At 37.9% G+C, this 23587-nt stretch overlaps 1 protein-coding gene across 2 annotated transcripts in view; it reads left to right on the top strand.

Moving 5' to 3' along the window:
* The first annotated feature begins 459 nt into the window (after positions 1-459).
* The window catches only part of ptenb (phosphatase and tensin homolog B), a 28740-nt gene continuing 5612 nt past the window's right edge, over positions 460-23587 (top strand). The window contains exons 1-8 of one of the 2 annotated variants that reach the window (XM_084135560.1): positions 460-1161; positions 4528-4612; positions 8238-8282; positions 8564-8607; positions 8724-8962; positions 12079-12220; positions 16120-16188; positions 16547-16713. In XM_084135560.1, the coding sequence (XP_083991686.1) occupies positions 1083-1161; positions 4528-4612; positions 8238-8282; positions 8564-8607; positions 8724-8962; positions 12079-12220; positions 16120-16188; positions 16547-16713 (870 nt within the window). In that variant the 5' untranslated portion in view covers positions 460-1082. The remainder of the gene's footprint in view (positions 1162-4527; positions 4613-8237; positions 8283-8563; positions 8608-8723; positions 8963-12078; positions 12221-16119; positions 16189-16546; positions 16714-23587) is intronic. The other variant, XM_084135561.1, reaches the window with a different exon arrangement.

The following is a 23587-nucleotide window of genomic DNA, read 5'->3' on the forward strand; positions in this document are numbered from 1 at the left end:
GCAGGGTAGTAGAGGCATTGGTGAGGGGGGTAACTAGACGCATTCTGATATTTTCCTCGTATACAGTAGTGTTTTAAAATACAGCTACAGGTTGTACTTTTCAGCCATGATGTGCCAAACCAATAAATAATTATTTCAAAGGAAACGAGAATGCTGGTGCGTAATAACTACATTACTAAATTGAAATCTGATATAAAATATTGGAAACTTCCCTCATTTCTGTACACACGTGACCCTGGAACAAAAAGTAGTCCGATTGCTCTGTCTGTATTCTTCCGCTTGCTGTACCCATAAAAAATAGTTAACGTATTTATTAATTTAATGTCATAACTGGCGTGTACCTAATAATTTGTGTATTTATATTCTGAAAGAGGCTACAGAAAAAGCATTGGCATAATTATAAAATGATGCATTAATGGAACTATTTGTCACAGCGGATGAATATGTTGTCTGAACGTCACCTTTTTCAATGGGAAGCCATGATGGAAGTTTGAGAGTTTAACAGGGGAGAAGTGAATGAAAAGGACCGGACTGGAGACAGCCCCTACGCGACATTTAAAAAATCGAGTTTTTAATTTCTTGGTGGAGGCTGTCACCTTTCATGTATGTGTTGGGACCTGGGTATCGTGGATTGTTGTATGTTCGATGGCTTTTATTTTTTAAGGATGTGTAGACGAGCTAGTGCGCTAGCCGTTGAAGCTAGCGGCTAGACGGAGCGCGAGCTGAGTGCGAGCGGGGTTCTGACAACCGTGAAGCGCCCGGAGAGGATCCTCTCTCCGCCTTTGCGCTCAATCACGGCGGCTACGGTGCGACCAGAGACTTGTCGTGCTCTAGAAATTCTGCAATTCGAGACGTGGGAAGTTGCTTATCGTTTCACCCGGGGCTCGTCTGAGTCGAGGAGGGCATTTTGGAAGCCGGGCCTGTGGTGGTTTGGAGCGAGGCCCTTGATGAGAGAGCCACAGCAGACTCCATTCTAGCTAGCAGGGGGACTGCGAAACCAGCAGAGCATAAAGACGACGTATCGTCGGAAAGCAACAATACTCCCTCTCACACTAAAAACCTTAAAGACTCCTTTCACAGCAATGGCTGCGATCATAAAGGAATTTGTTAGTCGAAACAAAAGGAGATACCAGGAAGATGGGTTCGACTTGGACTTGACATGTATCCTCTTTGATCAATCAAATGTCCCTGTTCTGTCTATTGTGTAGAAACCAGTGTCTGCGGTGAAGGTAATGGCTTGCATCTTGTTCCAAATCGAGAAATCTCTGTCGTTTCATCAGAAGATACAGGGGAAACGAGTATTAAGTTTATTTTAAATGAAATTTTTTTTTTTTTTTTTTGCTTAGCTGAAACTATTGCTACTGGCACCTACTCGGCGACGGACTGGAGTTTGACATGATCTAGATCTATTGGTTTTTGTAACTGGATCAAGTCTAAGTCAGCGCCTTTTAGATTCATGTCAGTTGTCAATTTAACCAAGTTATCGAGTAGACAGAAAATCAACAGACTGCACGCGCACTTATTTCATTAGTAACGTTTTTCTAGGCATGTCCGCAAGTTGCATGTGTAGACTACAATAAAATCAACGCCAGCGAGGTTGTAAGATGTCATTTGCCCCCTTCTTACGTAATCTGATAAGGTTATATCGATTGACGGCGAATCTGTTAATCCTGCTCACAAAACGCGTTCATTTCAACTCAAGGCTTCTCGCACGAAAACTGCAGTTTGGGGGTTTAAAACAAAAGATGCGTCGCGTAGAGGTCTTGCTGGCTTATATAATGCGATGGATTAGATGAAATGCACAAGCAGTGTCACACAAAGAGCCATTGCATCAGCTGCTCGCAGAAAATAGATCTCGCGCTCAACTTGGGTTAGTTTTGATTGAGCAAAAACGAGTCCGTTTGCGAACAAAAGGAAACGCTTTTGTATGTGAAGTGTCTTTTTTTAATGCAATCGCAGGAAGGGATTCGTGCAGTCCTGTTAAAGAGGACTCCCTCTGTTGCGCTTTATTTTAGAAACGTCATTGATGCCTCTGCTCACTGTTATGTGCCATATGTCAATGTCATTTTTTACTTTAAAGCACAGATACATTGTTTGTTTTGTGATGGCTGCGATTTGGTGCTTTATATTCTTGAAGATGAAGTGCAGAGCATTAGTGGTTTAGTAGCTTGTTTTATTTAAACAGGATTCGGTGTTATTGAAGATGCTCGTTGACGTGCACTTCTAGTCCTGTTCACTTAACTGTCCTACTCATTGTTGTCCTGTTATAAACAAGAAAGGCAGGTGTAAAACATTAAGAAATAGGTCTGGAAGGACAGTTAGAGGGCAGAATAAAATCATTCAAGAGGTGCTATTATTTCTATAGCACTATAACAGTCTGGCATGCTTTGGTGCATGTTTTTTCAAGAATTTTGTAATGTTAAGTGTATTTACACTAAACAAGGATGTTACTTTGCTTTAGCTTTAGTAAACTGAATGAATTGATTGCATGGACATTGATTTGCACCTCTGCTCAGATGGTGTTTGGGTCCCACTTTATTGACACATTGCATCATGCTATGCACTCATTGCATTTAAAACGTGCACACACACACACACACACACACACACACACACACACACACACACACACACACAGTTGAAGTGGAATGCAGGCCTCTAAATTCCCACAGGATTGTTCAAAGAATATATATGTTGAATGACTTCATTCTTTCAGTTCCAATTTATTGATACTGAAAAGCAACACAGTCCACGACATTGATAAAATAAAATGTAGTGTATGATCGCAAGGCGTTAAATATGTTTACCAGACTTAAACGTAAAAACAATTTTCTATGACTCATGTAAATGTACCTAGATTAGATTAAAATTGGCACAAAGCATCTCTGGATGGAGAAACTGCCCTTAGGACAGCTATTGCTCTTAAATGTACACAGAGCTCAACAATAAGGATTTTTTAAATAACTTATATTTGCCCTGCCAGGATTTTCACTGACTCCACTGCAAAAACTGACCCATTTATTCATTATTAATAGATTTATAATTTTCATTAAAAAAATATTATTTAATAGCCTAAATGATTACTTGCATATTTGAAATAATAGCTTGACATTATATTGCTAATAGACTCAATCATGGCATACAGATAATGTTAATTTGGTAACTCAAACTCACAACAATGACCGAAAAAGGTCATGCTGATTTGAATTTGGATGAGTTTGTGCACATATCTTTGTAAGCTAGAAGTCTTTGATGTGCATGTTTCTGCATATTATGGTCTGAATTTATATAGCAAGCTTTTTAAAAGAGAGAAACACATTGGTGATATTGATGAATATCCCGATTGCTTGAATTTGACGAGATCTGATGTTTACTAAACATGTGCATTTCTGTTCAGTGGATTTCAGAATTTTGTTCAAAGAAGCCTTTTGGCTTCTGGACTATTAAAAATGCAGACCCATAGCACGTTTTACAAGTTAACATGCATAATATTATGTGTCATTGGTATGTGAATCCTAACCATTTTACTGTTTATAACCTGATGGACTTTGGACATTTATATATTTAAAAACACCACCTTTAAAGACCTCTCTATGTCTTGTAAGAATCGCACCATCTCTGAGCTCAAATCCAAAAAATGTTGTTTCTTGTTTGCTGAAATGTCAAGTTTGCCAGATCAGGAGTGAGAACCGCATGCTACACCATCCGAGAACACAGGAAGATGTTTCTTACCGTAATCTACTCCAGACCAGATGTTTCACTTTTTCTTTAAAGAGCATTCTGTCAGAAATCATCGATTGATTTTATTATTGGAGCGAGAAAAAAAATAGATACAAATTTGGATGGTTTAAATTTTAGTTGCATTTCCAAAGTTACATTTTGAAGTTGATATAACAATTGTGAGTCTCTTGTCTCTTATTGATAGATATTATTAGAATTTCTCTGCTACTATCAGGTATGTAATTTGTTACATAACATGTAATTTTATTAGATTGTCTTTATTAATAAAGATCTGCACGTGTATGTCAGGCTGAAGGAGTGATGCCCTCGTTATGGAAAGGTGAGGAAGGAAAGTGATTCCAGACTGGGCTGAGGCACAGTGTGATTTATTTAGTGCCCCTGTGTGGCCCTCTGGGTTAGAGGTCTATGCATTGGTCTCTTACAGCGAGAGCCATCTGTTCTATATTACCCAGAATTCTGTTATCTGAGCTCTCATTGCACAACTAAGTAAAGCGCTGCTTTAGTGGAAATGCTGAAGTTCTCAGCTGAAACCGGGGTTTGATGTTTAGTTTCCTTGCTCCTTGTGGCATAATTTTGCTGCTCTGCATTGTTCACTAATATCGCCTCAGAGTTTTGGATACAATTTATGTGTTTAAATAGTTATTATAAATGTGTAAGACAATCAGCCAGTGAACTTTATGAATAGGTTCATGTTTAGTCAGATGATTGTACTTTTTTTTCTTTTTTCTTGTCCACATCAGTTTCCCTAGTAAGACTTCTCTAGATTTCCCTAACTTTGCTGTCCAGATATATACCCCAATATTATAGCAATGGGTTTTCCGGCTGAAAGACTTGAGGGTGTCTACAGAAACAACATAGACGACGTCGTAAGGTAAGTATTCACTTTGTGTTTTGTCTCTGGAGATTTAGTCAGTATAACCTTTCCATGTCTGTGAGTCACTTTTAACATTTATAACCCATGTTGTAGCAAAAAAAAAAAGCTAAAGCTGATATTTACAGCTGTGTTGGACTAGGCACACCATGCATCCTAAACCTCTTGCGCTGCTTTGACTTTTTATTGTCGTGGTCACATTCATTGACGTTTTAAGAAATGTGTAATTAATGGTAGGCACTAGGCAGTGTGTCATTCAAATATGCCATTCCACAGTCAAATGAATAAATGCATTTGTGATGTAAATCGGTTGAGAGTAAATATTAGCCTTGTCTGTGTGGTCTTTTCAGATTAAAATAATGGTTTTGTATAATTTCGTCCCAACAATTAAGTTCATTAGACATTTTATTCTAGTCATCCATAGTTGCTCGGTGACATTTGACTAATGGCTTAAGTGTACAGGGCTCGACATTAACGCTTGTCCGGGACAAGTGGATTTTTTGAAGAGGCAAGTGAAAGAGAATTTCACTTGCCTGACCGGACAAGCCTGATTAAAATGTCAATAACAAAAAAAAAAGAACTAGGGAATCACCAAAACGTGAGAATGACTCTGACTCTAATTGTATTACAAGTAGTGTAAGTGGCGATCGATAGTGGATAATAATATATAATGTAGCCTTAATGTACTGACGGTAACTAGGTTGTGCTGTTAAGGCTATCGCAGCCTCTCGAGGAGAAATCGAAACAAATCAGCCCAGCACACACAAATAAACTCTGTTAAAATACTGTGGTAAAAAAATGTGGAGTTTTTATATTTATAACATGATAGGAGTTGAGCAACATCACACGGCCTGAATACATCACGATTGAAAATGTGACACTGATTTAATTCGACACTTCAATAAACAAGTAGTGAATAAGTCACTTACATTTTAGACATAATATTGACTGTTTTTATGTTTCTGCAGCGCAAATAGTTCCAAATAAAGATTTCAGCAGAATCATAGTGCATCTCACAGCAACACTGTTTTCATTACTGAATGATTCAGCGTTTTAAACGAATTGTTTGTCAAATATTCAATGAGCCATTCATAAACAACTGCCTCATTCCTGAACGATTCAATGACTCGCTCATTAAAACGATCACTTGCCGCCACCTACTACCAGTTTAGTTTAAAAGTATATATTTTTTCCCAACATTTCTTATTTGTATTTTCAAAAAATATTTAAAACAATATCATAACATTATTTAATGCAGGTGTAATTTTTCAGTGTAAATGATTTAATTTGATTGGGAACAACCCTATAGTGTATAATTTTATTTATTGATCAAATTTAAAGAATTTGCAAATAAAGAATTTAAAATGTAAACGATTAAGAACACATTTAATAAAATGTATATAGATAAAAAAAAATACCTTTATCACAAATATGCATATTTAAATATGTCAAAGTTGATAGAACTCTGATGAGAATATTGCTTCAGAATAAATTAGATATACACCACCAAAAAATCTTTTTTACTTTAAGTGAAAGACCAATTTATTTATCTGAAGGACAAGCACATGAAAAGGCTTTATGTCGAGCCCTGATTTTTTTTTTTTTACGCTTATGAAAAGGGTCCACGTATAGTGCGCGTGATGGAAATGTCATCATCAGAATGGTATGCGTGCCGCCCCGTTTTTGTAACCGTGTGTACTTTGTACGCGCAGGTCGCACATGCTTATTGAATTTGTTTTGCACAAATCAGTTGTTTAACAAGGTGTCAACACTAGCCCTGGCCGTTGTTTTACACTTACAGTAAAAAAAAAAAAAAAAAAAACTGGGAACAACAAAATACCGACGTTATTTCAACAACAAAAGACGCCAGCATTGTGTGCTTATGTAAGGGTTATGAGATAGCCGTAACTTTAGTTTAAAAGAATACAAAGATATTTTATCAGTCATAACTTCTGGAGAAAAATAGTGCAGACACAAAGAGCATGCATCGACCGCCTGCTTTCACTCACACTATCAAATGGAGTATACTTTGAAAGGCTATACATTCCACTGTATGCTTACACAAAGGTACACTTAAAAAATAAATAAAAAAATAATTTTTTGGCATAATTTATGTGTGTATTGAAATAGTCTGGCAAAGACACTCTCATTTCATTCCAAACCCATAAGAGTTCTGTTCATCTGAACATGAAGATATCTTTAATTAAACCTAAGAGATTTTATTCCCAACATTTTAAAAAGTATTCCACCAAAACTTTGATGGTTCAAAATGTTCATAAAGAGATTGTAAAAGAAATCCATATGAGCGCTTTAATTAAAATCTTCTGAAGTGACACGATCGCTTTATGATAAACCGTAGGGATGTTACAATTCACTCAACTCACGATGTGATACGATTCAACGATACTGGTTTCACGATTGATTTTCTCATGTTTTTTTTTTTTTTTTTTACAAAAAGAGACTTAAGACAAGTTATAAATGAAAAAGTTTCCTTTTATTTCTCAGACAAAATGCTGCACATTTCTTTTGTAAAAATTAAAATTTTATGTTAAATAATATAACTAAATTTTAAAACAAATCCCATAAAAGTCCCTCCAAGGGGATCTTCCGATGCTGTTTTCTTGGCAGGAGGTTGTTTCAGCTCTGTCTGTCTGGGCAAGAGGCTGCTCTGTTAAACGGACACTGGCACATTCCTCACTCTCATCCTGCACAGAGAAATAGCTGAAATAAAAGTACAGCAGTGACAGGGATTTTACATTGTTATAAGGGCAACATTTTATTTGTTATAATTTGTATCATTACACTTGCAAGAGTTATAAAAATAAAACGCATTAAAATAAATGTGCCATAATAATCAACAAATGAATAAAAAATGTATGTAAAAACATTTAGAGAAAGTAAGAAATAAAGTAGCAAGTAAAATAAATGAAATACCTGGTTCTGCAACTGCACGTGTCAGCAGCTTTCTCCTTCAGTCTGTGGAATACATCCTCGTGATGGTCTTTCTACGACAGAAAACAGCACCATGCACCATGTGATCTCCATGGCTCTCGCGAGTTGAGCTGCAAATCTGCCGGTCTGGCCTATTAATAGCTTTTTACGTACAGATGGAGGAGACTCTGCATTATATGCTGCATCATGTTTGTTGTGCTGTTAGTGTATATTAACATCATCTTGCAGTATTCTGCACCCAGTTTTTGTTTTGTCTGTAACCACCTCACCGGTTTCATTTTTAGTCTTCGGAAAGTCAAAATGCTGCCACGCCTCAGATTTGAATGAGGATGGGGCATCCTCAACGTCAACATCTACAGTTTAATGCTACGCTACAACTTGCTCGCTGCTATCGTGTCTGTGCAGGGATGTAACCGTATACAGCTTCAGTGCCCCTGCTGTTTAAAACGCGTATCACAATTCATTTAAAGTCTCCACCGACTTGAATGTCATGCAAGCGTGTTTGAGCTTGGATTTATTAACCTTTTGAAGCATCAGTTTTGGTGGAGGGACATAAATCTATCAGATTCATTGAAATAATATTGGAACATGAAGGAAAGTAATTAAAGACAGGATTTTAGGGCGAACTATTTCTTTAATGAAAATTAACAATGTTTTTGTTCTCTTTCTGCAGATTCTTGGACTCAAAGCATAAAAATCATTACAAGATATATAATCTGTAAGTGTGTTTCAAAAAACCTGAGTTTTGTAAATGGGTTTTCATTTAATGGATTTTACTGATCCAGTTTGATGTTATAAAAGCAAAAAAGCTGCAATTCATGTTCAATTGAAGATTAAAGAAAACAAGCTGATCGTTGTGAATGGAGTGCATTGTCATTGCAAATAGTTCTGTTATTTAGTTGAGAATGTTCTGTTGGTTTTGGCATTGATTCAAAGTTCTTTGCAGAAAAGTGTTACATCGAACTTTTGTACTCATCTGTTTTTCTTTGTATTGTTTAGATGTGCAGAAAGACATTATGATACTGCCAAATTTAACTGCAGAGGTAAGATGCTCGGATTGCAGAAATCGGCTCTTTACAGATGGCTCTGAAATGTGATTTTTTTTGTGTGGTGATGATAATGAAGGTCTCTTAATTAACTCTTTATTTCTCTCTTGTAGTTGCACAGTATCCATTTGAAGACCACAATCCTCCTCAGCTAGAGCTTATTAAGCCTTTCTGTGAAGATCTGGATAAGTGGCTCAGTGAAAATGACAATCATGTGGCTGCCATTCACTGCAAAGCTGGAAAGGGACGTACGGGTGTCATGATTTGTGCGTACTTGTTACACCGAGGCAAATTCAAAAAAGCACAAGAGGCTCTGGACTTCTATGGTGAAGTTAGAACCAGAGACAAGAAGGTGAAGTGTATATTTTTGCTTTGTTTCCTTTTCCAAAAAAACTGTTCTCATTCAAGGTCAAATGTTTTGATATATTTTATCATTTTAAAGAATCAGTTGTCATAGTCCAAGGGCTGTTATAACCTGTTTTGATGATCTAAAATGTCTTACTGAAAGAGAAGAAAATATGTTCAGTCTCATCAAATTGTAATGTTTTTGGGCACTGATATAGTTACACCAAGGCTGTTGTATAAGAATTATCTATTAATAATATCATAGTCTAATATGTTTCAGTCCATAGTCCCAATGATAAAAATCCCCCTACCTACATCCTTTGCATTTTATAGAAGTATTCTTCTGTAAAATGCAACAGTGCCCCCCAACATTTTCAGAGGTCTTTGTTCTGGAAGTGTTTTTCTCATAGAAATTTTAAAGTCTTCGTTAAAGAGTTCTAAACCATGTACCAGCCCAACCAGCTACGTAGTGAATCACAAGCCAAAAAGTATTTGAAAATCAGACCAAAGGGCTTCAACACAACATATACCATCAATTAACAACCTCATAGCTCACAGTAGGTGTGTCTTTAAAGGTTTAAGTTATCAGTGTTTCATATTCGTTACCTAGATTCTGGTGGGCCACCATACTATAATCTGTCCTGCCACAGTTGAACTGAACTTCATGCCTTAAAATAGCTTGAATTTAACTCTACACCCTTGCTTTTAGTATATGCTATTGTTGTCAAAAATACAGATTTTTCAAAATGTATTGGAATATCTGAAACCATTCCAATACTCCTTTTCCAATACTCCTTTTCTGCAGTATCGATACACTGATACCAGCTGGGCGTTCTCACTCTTGTCTTCTCTCCGACGGCAAATTGACTCACACCCGCCTCCACTCACTCTCTCGTTTCATTTGTTCCGGTTAAATAGTGCTGGTGTTACAGGGCCTGAATTTTGGTGCAGAGTTGGGGGTATTGTGAAATGCAGGGGTTTTTTTAGTATTTTTTTTTTTTGGTATGTGAATACTGAATAGTAAATGTATCCGTGCATAAGCTCTTAAAGTGACAGCAGCCTAATTTTCCTGTTGCTGTCTGTTAATCAAAGAACAAAAGACGAAGAAAATAACATTTCTCTTGACTGAATAACTTTTTGTAACTAGGCTATATATATAATCCATTCAGAATTTGAATAAAAGTTGACATATAACAGTTATTAATAGGATTAGCCTTTGGCTTGACTAAGTTTTCAAACAGCTAATAATGTTTTGCTAATGTTGCGCAAGCCATGTTCCCATTCGCTATCTCAGAGTCAGACAGCTACCTTCTAAAAATCAGCATTCCTAGAAATGATAGAAAAAGCCCCGCCCCACACATTGACGGGATTGGTTACAAGTTTGTGATGATAGGAGAGAGTGATGGTTTAAAACCATGTTTTTGAGACTGTCTTTGAAAATACTCAGCAGATGTTGACAGATGCATTTGCGCATGGTTTGTTTTAAAGCATATTAAAAACACCACATAGACATAAACAACTTTAAAAACTTGATTTTCATAAACTTCTTATAATAATATAACAGATCTCTAACTTTTATTTTGTGTTTTTGCTTTGGCAAAGTAACTCGTCAAATGAATAAAAATTGAAAGCTTTATGGCTTAGTGCCCTTATCAGAATCGTGAAAGGTTGCAATTTAAATTAGTGTATAGTCTGTTGGGCTTTTCTCTCCATCTCAGAGTGGCTCGGTTCACAGTGAAATTCAGCAAACCTCATCTCTGCATGTGATGTGAGTTTAGCATCCATTTGGGAACTCAACAGGAACCATTTATGCATTTTCACATTTGCATAATTTCTAGAATTTTTGTGGATAGATGATTGTAGCATTTCACTAGACTTGTAATGAGATGTTTATAAACCTGTTTTCATAAGAATTGCAGTTTTCTGCCAAAATAAAAGCTCAACTACAGTTTCCCAGCAAGATAAAAGCTCAAGTGTTTATCTCTTGCAAGTGAAGAAATTAAGACATAAGTATTGTAATTTCCTAAATGTGCTTAATCTTTCATTTGCATTTATTTTACAGTGCATTTGTTTGACATATGCACAAGTTGCTGTCTTATGGGTTAATAATACGATAAAAGTATTATTATTAATATATTCTAATTGTTTGGCTTCCTAAAACACCAGTATGAAAAATGTTGACTGAGACACTATCACAACTAAAAGAGGATTAAAGTCGACATGAAATCAAAATTGACCCTATTTACTTTGTTAGCGCATATAACTAGTCTTGTGGTGTACAATTAATCTGTGCAAGTTAATACACAGAATTTATTTATTTTTGGCTTGGCAATCTTTAATCAAAGTCTGAAAAGTTACTTCCGGTCTGGAATGGCGTTCCTATTCTGATGACGTCAATTTGACGGCTTGGGTTGAAAATGCTTATCCACTCCCCTCAAACCGTTAGTCTGCTATGAGTGAGAGATGGAGAGGAGGAGCACTAAAGTAAAACCCTGCCCTCTGTTCAATATTCCGTTTCACTTGGAAATGCGTCACAACACTGGAGAAAAGTTGTTTGCAACTTCCGGTTCACGGGGACTTTGTCCACTTTTAAGTCCGGGTAAAAGGTTTTTTTTTTTGTTTGTTTTTTTTTTTTACTGCTCAGTTTGCGCACTGAACATGGTTTGGAGCGCTCAATTCTAAATTCTCAAAGTGTGCCAGATTGATGCATTAAATTTTAAAATCTACAAAAATGTTCACTAGAGGGATAGAGGTCCACACCCCATAGTCTTACAAAGTCCTATGTGAATCAGTTCCCCTATGGAGAAAAAGAATGGGATTTTTAATCCTGGAACCCAAATGTTGCACCCTACACTTATCACACAAAATAAAGGTTCTTTATTGGCATCAGTGGTTCCATGAAGAATTTTAACATCCATGAAACCGTTCCATTGCACAAAAGGTTGTTTAGATTAAAATGTTCTTTGGGGAGCCAAAATTATTATTCTATGGCATTGTTAAAAAAACCTCCCCTGTAGAACTGTTGTTTCATGTGTGTCATGTTGCCTTTAATGACTCAAATCTGGTGTTGTTCAGGACACGGAGGAGATGTTTGCATTAACGCTGTGGTTTTCTATTTCACAGGGAGTGACTATTCCCAGTCAGAGGCGATATGTGTACTACTATAGCTACCTTCTGAAGAATAAGCTCGAGTACAAACCTGTGGCCTTGCTCTTTCACAAGATGGTGTTTGAGACAGTGCCTATGTTTAGTGGAGGGACCTGCAGTAAGTGCTCTTTCTCTTTTTATCTTTCTGGCACTGTTGTTTTATATTTTGTATCATCATCATCCGTCTCGGGTGATTAGATCACAAGTGCTTTGGTGAGAGGCATCGCTGTATACACCTGGTATTAACTTTCACATCCTGTGTCTTTTGTGACCAGTCTTGACTTTTCCAACTTTTGTGATCAGGTATTTTCTTTAACATTTACACACATCCTTCAAAGTTTAAAACTCTTGTTTTAGTTTAGTGGATGAGTAGGTGAGTTGGAGGTCCTTTGTTTTCCAGGAAGCATTAGCTTTTACAGTACAAATGCAATGTTGGCACATGCGATTCTAACTACAGGCCATTTCACGCAGGATGTGCCAGTCACAAATGTCAGGGTCTGTTTCGATGAGATGCACATGGGAAATCACAGGCAGTTTGGCAGCGCTTAAGCAGTGCTTGTACACCCAAAGTCTTGCTGTTTTTGCATGTTCTAAAATATTTCACTGAGCTGTTTCGCCGCGGTTTCAGAAAACATGGAGGAGACTATAATACTGGATCGTATTAGTTACATTTTTTATATTATTTACTAAACTGAATTGTCTCTGAGAAGTGTCATACTGAGGCTCTGAAAAATCTGTGGCATGGGAGTGAATTAATGGGTTAACCAGATACCAAAGTATAAAATAAAGATTCCAAATTTCATGAAGATTCTTTGGAAGATTCCAAATTTCAGCCAGATTCAACAATTTATGTGAAGTTTAATCTTAATAAATATTTTTCGTCAACACTTGGCCTATTAAAACTTACACTTACTATTCTATATAGGTTATCTATTTAAAAAAGCTAGCACTTTTTTACAGTCCTGTTCCCCATACTGTACTTATTATAGTAATTACAATAACTGGTTAATAACTAGGTACTAACCCTGAACCTACCCCTACCCCTAAACTTAACCTTAGCCCATGTAGTTACCTTATATTACCCAGTACTTTCTTGGGTAAGTACTCCAAGTACTTATATAAGTGCACGCACTGTAAAATAAAGTGCAACCAAAAAAAAACCCCAACACCTTCCTACGTGTACTGTGCTAGACTAACTGGAACTAGTCACAGCACTTACTAATGAGGAGAACAATAGAAGCAATCAAAGCAATAATAGGGTAATGGTATGTAAGGCGCTTTGGATAAGTGTCTGCTAAATGATTAATGTACTAGAAAATTTATGAATGACATATTAGGCATGCATCCATTCCAATAAATTGCAATAGGCTTTGTGCTTTTGTTACTTTTGATATGAAACAAAGTCTCAGTTTTCAAATTCTGTCAGTTTTATAATGAAATTCAAAAAAACAATACTATTTTTACGCACTTTAATGTGGCATGACAGACTGCTGTAGTGCATCAGTTCAAGCGAAGTGCCAGCACATATAGAGCACACATGAACTGATCTCTTCGACTTTACTACTAGTTGTAGCATAAACATGAAAAACACCAAATAAACATGAATGAACATCAGAAGGTATGTTAAAAGAAACAGTACAACTTAACGTAATGCATCATGTTTCATGTAATCGCTCAATCCAACTTGGTGTCCTTGGTGACCATGACCTGAGGGTACTTGCACAGTTTTGGTGTAGTGACACCTAGTGGTCAGGAGATTTTTGCTTATAACTTCTGAATGGTTTGGCCAAAAATCACAAAACTCTGTCTCTGTAGGTTCAGTGAAGCATGCTATATTTGCTATATTTTATGAACTCATTGATGTATCGTTATGAAACTAGGTATGTGCAATCAGCACCATTCCCTCAAGGTACTCAAATAGTTTCAAGACAGTTGGTTTTTAATTAGTTTTGCCAATTGTAATGAAACTGGTCTTATTAGATTCCTTAGGCCATGCCAAAAACATAGATACCAATTTTGCCATAGTCGGTCAAACTTTCTGTCTGCGATTTTTAGATTTTTGTTAAAAACCTACTTTTTCTAATTCCTAGACCGTTTGTCCAATTTTCCCCAAATTCGAGTCAGATCATCTTCAGACCATGCTGGCAAAAAGTTATGGATTTCGTGTCAATAGACAAACCATTTTCTTATACCTGATCAACAAAATTGATGGCTTGATGCCAAAACATCTCTGAGGCGGTATTTCTCCAATTCTTTGGTATATTGACACCAAACTTTGCTTGTCATTGTCACCTCACTCTGACCACACCACATCAATTTGATCACAACGCCACCTGTTGGTCGAAAGTGATAGACCAATAAATCATGTTACTACTGATTGTATGATTTTTTTTTTTTCCAGCCATTTTGCCTAATCATCTCAATATAATATTCTTTAATTGCTCATTGTTGCAGTTGGTCTTATACTCGTGCCGCCTTTGTGCTTGGCCCCTTAATTGCTGCTTGCAGCTATATTTCATTATTTTTATGGTGATAGGATTTCAGAAAATCCTATAGGATGTGATAGGATATCAAATGATCCTATCGGCCACATCTAAATTGCTAAATGTGGGAGATTAGGCATTATACAAGTTATACAAATATTAACATCATGAATTTCTGTAAAGCTACCTCCATTTTTACCTTCATTTTAGTGCCGTCCACTTGTCAGGTCATTTCAGACATTAATACCAGGTGTACGCAGGGTCTCCAGAAATGGAGATCAAGTCTCTCACCCCAGCCAAACACACTCTCACACACACACTTCACTATTGTAACAGTGCCAAGGGGCAGCTTTACTAAATAGCATTCATGGCTGCTTGCGGCTTTCCTTTTTGCTTGAACTGCTGTAAATTCTACCCTACAAATTCAAACTTCTCTCTTTCTATGCACCTAGACATTAACCTTTATCCAGATAGACCTAATGTACTTCCTGGACTATTATATGTACTTTAGGCACATAGCTCTGTCGTTTTCAAAGAAAAGTGGCAAGAATGTGTAAAGATTTTCCAGGCAGCTCTGCTTCCAGAGGGCCAACTCTTTACTTGGAGTGCGAGTTTGTCCAGTGGCGCTGTTGCACAGCATCCATGTCTCTGTCTATGACTGTACCTCCTCCGGGCCCTATTCTGAACACATTCTTGGTGACACTAACCAAGCCTGCTGTACTCGCTACAAACAGAAAGGCACACAGCTCCAGGGTGGATCATTAATGATGCTTTAGACCAGTGTTCTTCAACCCTGCTCCTGAAGGACCCCCAACACTGCACGTTTTCTTTGTCTCCCTAATCAAACACACCTGATTCAATTCATCAGCTCATTATCACATGGGTTAATGAGCTGATGAGTTGAATCAGGTGTGTTTGATTAGGGAGGAAAAAGTGCAGTGTTGGTGGTCCTTCAGGAGCAGGGTTGAAGAACACTGCTTTAGGCCACGCCCACACGAAGCCGGTGCGTTCCCTATCCGATAATTTTTTTTCCTCGTTCTAAAAAAAAATTCCGTAAACACGGCGTCGTCTCAAGAAATATCTGCGTACACACGAAACCACTGAAACCGACGAAAACGGTGTAGTATATATGCCAGACCAGTATGGGGCGCTGTAATTCTGCCACAGAGATACACTATACACGGAGAAGAAGACTTTGAGCATGCGCACAACCTTGCGCGCTGTATACGAACCAAGAAGAAGACGAAGATTATCCTTGTTGCTCACCACAGTTGCATAGAAGCAATAGATTTTTTTTTTTTAGAGAGCGTACCTCAAGGCTAAAGGGCTTCCAATTGATGTTGCACTTACGGTTTCCTCCATAGTCTTTTATGGCCATTAATATTTCAGTCCAGTTCTGTTAAAGCTCTACGTGTGTGTGTGTGTGTGTTGTGTTTTTAGCTCTGTTTAAACGTTTCTTCACCTCAAAGTGCCCTCTCTCTCTTGCTCTGGCCAGGCCACTGGACAGTCTTTAATCTCCTTCTTTTTCTCCAAGGGGATTCTGCTGTAAAAAGCAAGAGTGAGCAGATTCCACATGGGTTCAGAAAAACCAATTGGCATTGGGGTAACGTCAGCTTTTTAAAAAAATTGTTTCTCATTTTCTGTTCTGTTAGCCTAGCCAGTGTTGCTTTGTAGAATGTGTTTGCTATGTACAAGTAAAAGCCCCTAACGCCACTTTTGGGTGGTCGTTTGTGATGTCCCATCCAAAGCAGATGGGAAGTGTGGTCCTGCGTCAGCTGTTCTCAGAATAGGGCCCTTAGCATGCCACTGTTAACTTGTCTTTTCTGTATCAATTTTTCTGCTGTTTCTATCCTGTTGTTTTCCTCTATGCTTCTCTTCTGTGTCATGTTAACATGCATAAGCTCACATTTAGTTTGTCGCACAGAGCTGGAATGGCAATTACACATTGTTTTATTTCGCAGATCCTCAGTTTGTGGTGTACCAGCTGAAGGTGAAAATCCACACCTCCAACCCAGTGCACACAAGGCGAGAGGAGAAATACATGTACTTTGAGTTTCCGCAGCCGCTGCCTGTGTGTGGAGACATCAAGGTGGAGTTCTTCCACAAGCAGAACAAGATGATGAAAAAGGTAAGTGTTAGTTCCCAAACAGCCCAGAGAGCGCTCTTACAGATCTCTATTGTTACTCGTCTTGTTTTCTAACCGGATATTAAGGATCACGGTTCGTACGGGTGCTTGAAATCCTTGAAAGTGCTTGAATTTTGATGTTGTGTTTTCAAGGTTTGAAAAGTGCTTGAATTTTGGATACAATGCTTGAAAATGCTTGAATTTGTAACTATATTTCTTTCACAAGAAATATCTTTCTGACGAAATAGTTCTTTATTAAATGGAGAAAAAAATGTAGCCCTTCAGAATCAGATACAGATTGATTTGCGTTACGCTGGCCAGAGCAAAAGTAGGCGGAGTTTTCATTTTGATTTCTGCGGTTGTTTGGATGCATATCTTGTAGGGGTGTGACGAGACGCTTACTCCACGAGACGAGACACGAGATTGGGTTCACGAGAACGAGACAAGACGAGATTTTTACACAATTTTTAAGAAATCCTCAATGATGAAATATATGAATGGAAAATAGTCTTTTATTCAACTGAAAATCACAAAATGCAAAACAATTTAGGTGCATTTTTAAATCAACTTGTAATGAATGTTATTTTACTTCTATTTTAATGAATTCTATGCAGTAAAGGACATGCAAACACTGCAAAATGTTTTGCTATAAACTCTACCGTCTGGCTTCTCCCCTGTACGATTTCACATGAGAAATCTAACTCCTTTCCACAAATCGAACATAAAAAAAAATAAAACAGTATAAATAAAATAAATATAAATAACTGAAATAACACTTTAAATGCAAACAGTGTGTATCCATACTCAAAGTACTGCTCTCTCAAAACTACAAGTTCAAACAGAAACAAATTTTTTCTTCAAGCATGAAAAAGAGATAAATTAACTACACAGAACAGACTAAGATTATGGTCATGTTCTTTTTCAAGAATATAAGCATGTCGACGATTTCTGGCAGCAGTTGAGACCTTTGGGCAGTAACTAGGGCTGCACGATATGAGGAAAAGCTGCGATGTGCGATAACATTGTTTAATATTGCGATGTCGATATGACTTGTGATATGTGAATGTTAGCTATACTGTTCCCATGTCTTAGTGCTTTAATAGGTTCTTTGCGCGATAGGTCAAATGTTTATTACCTGCCTGGTTCAGATTACACTATTTTAGCGCGATTTTGGCACGATCCGTTTCGTGGAGATTTGTAAAGGACAACGGGTGTCGGGACGCAAGATTCGATCGTTTCATTTCGTATAGTGTGTCATAGTGGGCGACAACGCGTCTGCGATGCTTCAGAACATCACGACAGAAAGACTAGCATGTTTAATTTTAACGGTCCTCCACGACGGGTTGAGTGTGCGCGAGTGAGTGAGAGTGCGAGCAACAGTGAGTGTGCGTGTGTGCGCGCGCGAGTGAGCGTGTGTGTGAGCGTGTGTGTGAGCGTGTGTGTGAGCGTGTGTGTGAGCGTGTGTGTGAGCGTGTGTGTGAGCGTGTGTGTGAGCGTGTGTGTGAGCGTGTGTGTGAGCGTGTGTGTGAGCGTGTGTGTGAGCGTGTGTGTGAGCGTGTGCGTGAGCGTGTGCGTGAGCGTGTGTGTTTTTGTTTATATTACATTGTGGGAACCAAATGGCCCCACAAGGATAGTAAAACCTGAGATCACCTCCATTGTGGGGTCCAGCCAGCGGTCCCCATGAGGGAAATGGGTTAATAAACATACTAAATGATATTTTTTTGAAAATGTAAAAATGCAGAAAGTTTTCTGTGATGGGTAGGTTTAGGGGTAGGGTTAGTGTAAGGGGACAGAATATACAGTTTGTACTGTATAAAAACCATTACGTCTATGGAGAGTCCCCACAAAGATATGTGCGCCTGTTTGTGTGTGTGTGTGTGTGTGTGTGTGCGAGTGAGTGAGGGACAGTGAGTGTGTGTGTGTGCGCGGAGTGCGTGTGTGATTGGCCCGGCACACAAATGATTTAAAAGTGGCAGGGGCATCCTCAATACTAATTTCACCCTCACGCTCCATCACGCTGACATCACAACAACTCACGAGACAAAGTTTCACCTCGACGAGAAATCTCGTCGCGTTTTAATCTCGTCACACCCCTAATATCTTGTCTATATCAAGAATGTGTCCCAAAACGGGAAGGCCTGTCAAATATTTCTGAATATTTCTAAGTCTTCATATTTGACATTAATTCAGTTTTACAGCCTATAAGTCACATTATCTGGTAAGCAATATTTGGACATTAATATAATGAAAAGTATATTATTCATATGCTTTAGGCTATATACTTAGTGATACATTTTGAAGAATAAAACTTGTGATTGGCTTAAATATTAGGGCAGCACAATATATCAAAATATTGCAAATGTATATATTACAATATGCATAATTGCATATCGCAACGGCTTGCAATAACGGGTCATGAACAAAAGACAAAGAAAATCACACTGCTTTTGGCTGAATAGGCTAACTTTTGTAGCTTTAATAAGAATCAGTATATTTAATTCATGCAGTGAAAACTAAGCAGTGTTTATTTTTACATTTGATTAATCAGTTTCTGTTGTTAAATAAACCTAATGTAGGATAACCTGAACCCCTAAACCCCAGTGATGTTAAAATAACACTTCTTATGCTACAGTAAAACACTGATGTTCACTGTCTTGAAGTTGTAGGGATATTTTCTTATCACAAAAAGAATGTGAAACACGTATGTGTAGGTTATATCATTTTAAAGATATTCTAAAGATAATTTAAGTTAATTTGACACACTTTAAGCATTATCGTATCGCATATTGAATATCGCATTATTTAATGAGTTATCGCATATCTTTTTCTTCAATATCGTGCAGCCCTCTGCTATTATGAAATATTTGGCTGTTTATCTCTTTTGATGTGATAAAAACACTAAATAATAATTTTTACTATGTATTGGTATGTAATTTACGGTAGTGTAAGGTGCTGGAAAAAGCTTTAAAATGGACCTGGAAAGTGCTTGAAAAGTGCTTGAATTTGACCTGGGAAAAAGTGTACGAACCCTGAAGGATGATCTTTTCTTCACACTGCTCGACCACACACGACCAGTTCAGTGACTGTGTGTTATGTTAATGTGTATAGCCTAATGTATGTGCGTTTCGATTCGAGGCTGGAGGGGTAATGTCATCACGTGATCACACGCACATTCACATCAAAGTAACCTTCAGCTAGTGACTACTTGACGTGTGGCTGAGCAGTGTAGCGAAAGGATAATCATTTTATTCTGTCTTGTGTTAATAAACAAAATGGGAAAACTGCTCTCAGACGGAAACCAACCCTCACCGTTCACTTAAAGGAGCCGGCTCATAGAGTTGAACGACCTGTCACTCCTGTTTCCATTGATGGTGTTTTATTTACTGTTGGTTACTAGGTTACCAATACCACAGTCATGCAGCTTTACAGTGAGAAACAGGAAATAATAATAACAATAATAACATTGATGCAAACAGAATTCAAACAATTTATAATGTAGAATATAATGCTATATATTATACAGAGTAAATAGAATTATGGTAAAACTTCACAATATGGTCTCATTTTTTAACAGATGTGTTAGCTAACATGAATTAACAATGAGCAGTAAATTGAATGAGCAGCTTTAGCATATCATTAACTAAGCTGCAAAGCAGGGGAGTCCCGAGAGAAGCCAGGTTATCCCGGTATATTTTTCTGTTAATATGAAAAATCGGACTCTGAGATGGTGACAGGAACATGGTTTGTGTAACATTAGTAACACATTATTAGCTGTTTGATAACGTTGTCAAGCCAAAGGCTAATCATATCAGTTACCGTTATGTCTCCGACCTTTTAGAAAGCGATACATAAAACACATTACCATTCTGATACATCGAGTTGTATAATTTGCCCTTCCTCCTCTTCTTCTGAATTATTTTCCGGTTCAAACATATATGGCTGAATTAAACCAGTATTTCCACTTTCCATTGTGCAGCATTTAGTGGCAAGTTGAACGAGTGGATCAGGTAGTCCGAGATTTTGTGATTGAGTGGAGCCGGGGACCAATTTGCGTATTCATGGATCCACGTATACTAAACGAAGCATGGGTGTAGAGTTACATTCAAGCTATTTTAAGGCATAAAAAAAAAAACATTTAAATGTGTCATTTTGGTGATCAAAGGTGAGTTTTAAGTGATAAAATGTACTACAGGAGGGCTTAAAAGTGCTGTATGTAACTTATTCACTCTATGTAAGCATAAATATACCATAATATGTTTGCATTTGAGGAACATATTGAGGAAACATGCTGTTCACTTACTCGTTTCTCTGAAAACCACTTATACAGCCAGTTATTTGACTTTGAAATGTGTGGAATGTTTGTTATTGTTTTGATCTGTGATACTGCATGTTGCCAATTTTCATTGTCCATTACGCTCTTTTCCTGTTGCGTGTGCTCAAACTGCAGTAGCACCTATACTGACGTAATTGTGACACAAAATCCTAAATAAATAGCCTAATTTTGTGTGGCAGATTTTTCTCATCTGTAGCTTTAATAAAATAATCTTGCGCTGGCCAGTGTTACGGTCACTTATACTGAGACCTACTGGCGTGCGTCCGTGCAGCATCATGCAAAAATAAAGGTTTACAGTAACGGACACGACTGTTAATTTGTCATTTGTAGTCACCCATGATAGATTTATTTTGTGTCTTTCCTAAGCCCCTTTCACACAGAGATTCCGGAAAATGCATGGATAAAGTGACCCGGGATTTGACCCGGGTTCATTTGATTTTGGTTCATTCACACTGCCAGTGATTTTCCGGAATCAGAGAGTGCGTTCACACACGACCTGTAAAAATCCCGTAAAGACACGTGACATCGATGTGACTTGTAATGTCTCAGCAGCGTCTTAAGTTTGCTTTTGAGCTGCGATTTCTCTTCGAAACCACGCTTGTGCATTTTTTTTCTCTGATTTGATCATAAACTTGCGCATTACGTCCCCTTTCACAGCTGGCGAACGATCCCGGCTTCAGCGTCATCATTACGGCTTTTGTTCACACAGTGCACGTTCGGGACTGAACACGGTAATGTTACTAGGTCCCCAACCCGGCATCGATCCCGGCATCAATCCCGGGTCGTGTTTGCGTTCACACAGAAGGCTCTCTGGCAATTTGTGGGCAATTTCCTGGGTTCAAAGCGCTGTGTGAAAGGGGCTCTAGAATTGCCAGTTTGTAACTTTGCGAGATAAACAACATAAAGTAGCATTGGTATTACAAAACATTCAGTGGCACATTACATGGCAATCAAATACAGACTTGACACACATAACACGTTTGAAAAGATATTACTGACTTTAATGCGTTTAATTGCTATTTAAAGGCTAGTTATTTTGGATTTTGTCACAATTACGTCAGTATAGGTGCTCGATTCATCTGTCAGTCACTACTGGAGGTGTCACAACACATGGTGACATGTTCCGCAACTTGGTGTCAGTCAGGTGTCATGTCAGTGTCAGTGTGTCGCGATAATGTCAGTGACGCATGCCACTATCCACTGGCACATGCCAATGAAGGCACGCGCCACTCTACAGAAAGCGTTGCCGGAAAATTCGTTTTGCGTACCTACCCCGAAGTGACAAAATAAAATAAAAGAAAAGTCTGTATCAAAAAAGGAAAGACCAGTACTTTGTTTAGGCTTGGTCTGTAGGGAATTCCAAACCTGCGCACATATATTCAAACACGCATAACTATAGAACCAATTCTTAATGCGCATCAGCGTTTCTCACAGGTTCGCATTTAAAGTCTGTGTAGAGAGAATGGTGTCGTCTTAGCGGCCCCTAATTTAATAACTAATGATCGTTGTGACGGAAGCGAATCAATCAGAACTAACTTTAGCTGGAAAATAACTTTGTTTTGGATTTATAGCGGTTCTTTAATAATGTCTGTTACCCTAAATTATACGTTTGTCTCTGTAAAGCTGCTTTGAAACAATCTACATTGTTAAAAGCACTATGTAAATGAGGATGACTTGACTTAAATGAAGACCGGATGTGCCAAGAAGCATAGTGACGTGCCATTGGCTTCTGTGCGTCAGATGCCATGTCACTTAATGTTAATACCGCCTCTCTCAAAATGGCAACCCGTGTGAGCGCCGTCCAATCTGAGGAGCAGTTGGCGGGAGAAACAATATTTTGAATTTGACTGCAGTACCTATTTCGACCACTTATTGTCATTCTTACATACTGCACCTTTAACTTAAGTGTAAATATTGAGGTTAACATTAAACGCTAAGATTAATAAATACTGTAGAAGTATTATTCATACTTAGTTCATGTTAACTAATTTAGTTAACTAATGTTAACAATAGGGCTGGGACGGTATGGATTTTTTCTTACCGTGGTTGAAAAGCAAGAAATTCCCCCGGTATTGCGATAAACCGCTTTAAACCTCAACCCCCCTCCCCACCCTCCCCCAGTTTTTTTTTCTGCAACGTTGCGGCTGGAACAACAAACAAAGTGTGTCAATGATAATCTCAGGTAGTGTTTATGTGCTTTATTTAATGTTAAAAGCATGCAATGTGACTTTGAATATCGTTTAGTGCTCCAGCTTTGTAGCTGTAAAAGCAACAATGGATAATTCACCTCAGATCTTGAAATTAAACAAATGGAAACAAGAACGTTCAAACTGTGAACAAGTGTATTCTTTGACAAATATTGTTTTAGTAACTCAGTAGCCTATGTATTTTTAATAATGTTTAAATGGTGTAATATTTGTGAATTTGATTATGTAGCCTACTTATCCATTTTCTTGCAAGTGCCGTCAAGATTACTCTCTGGTGCTGTGAGTGTGCACTTGCCGCGACTCCGCGAGGGTTGACAAATGCGGTCTTCACGTGAGA

This window comes from Abramis brama (assembly GCF_963993115.1).
Source record: "Abramis brama genome assembly, chromosome: 14".
Lineage (NCBI taxonomy): Eukaryota > Metazoa > Chordata > Actinopteri > Cypriniformes > Leuciscidae > Abramis > Abramis brama.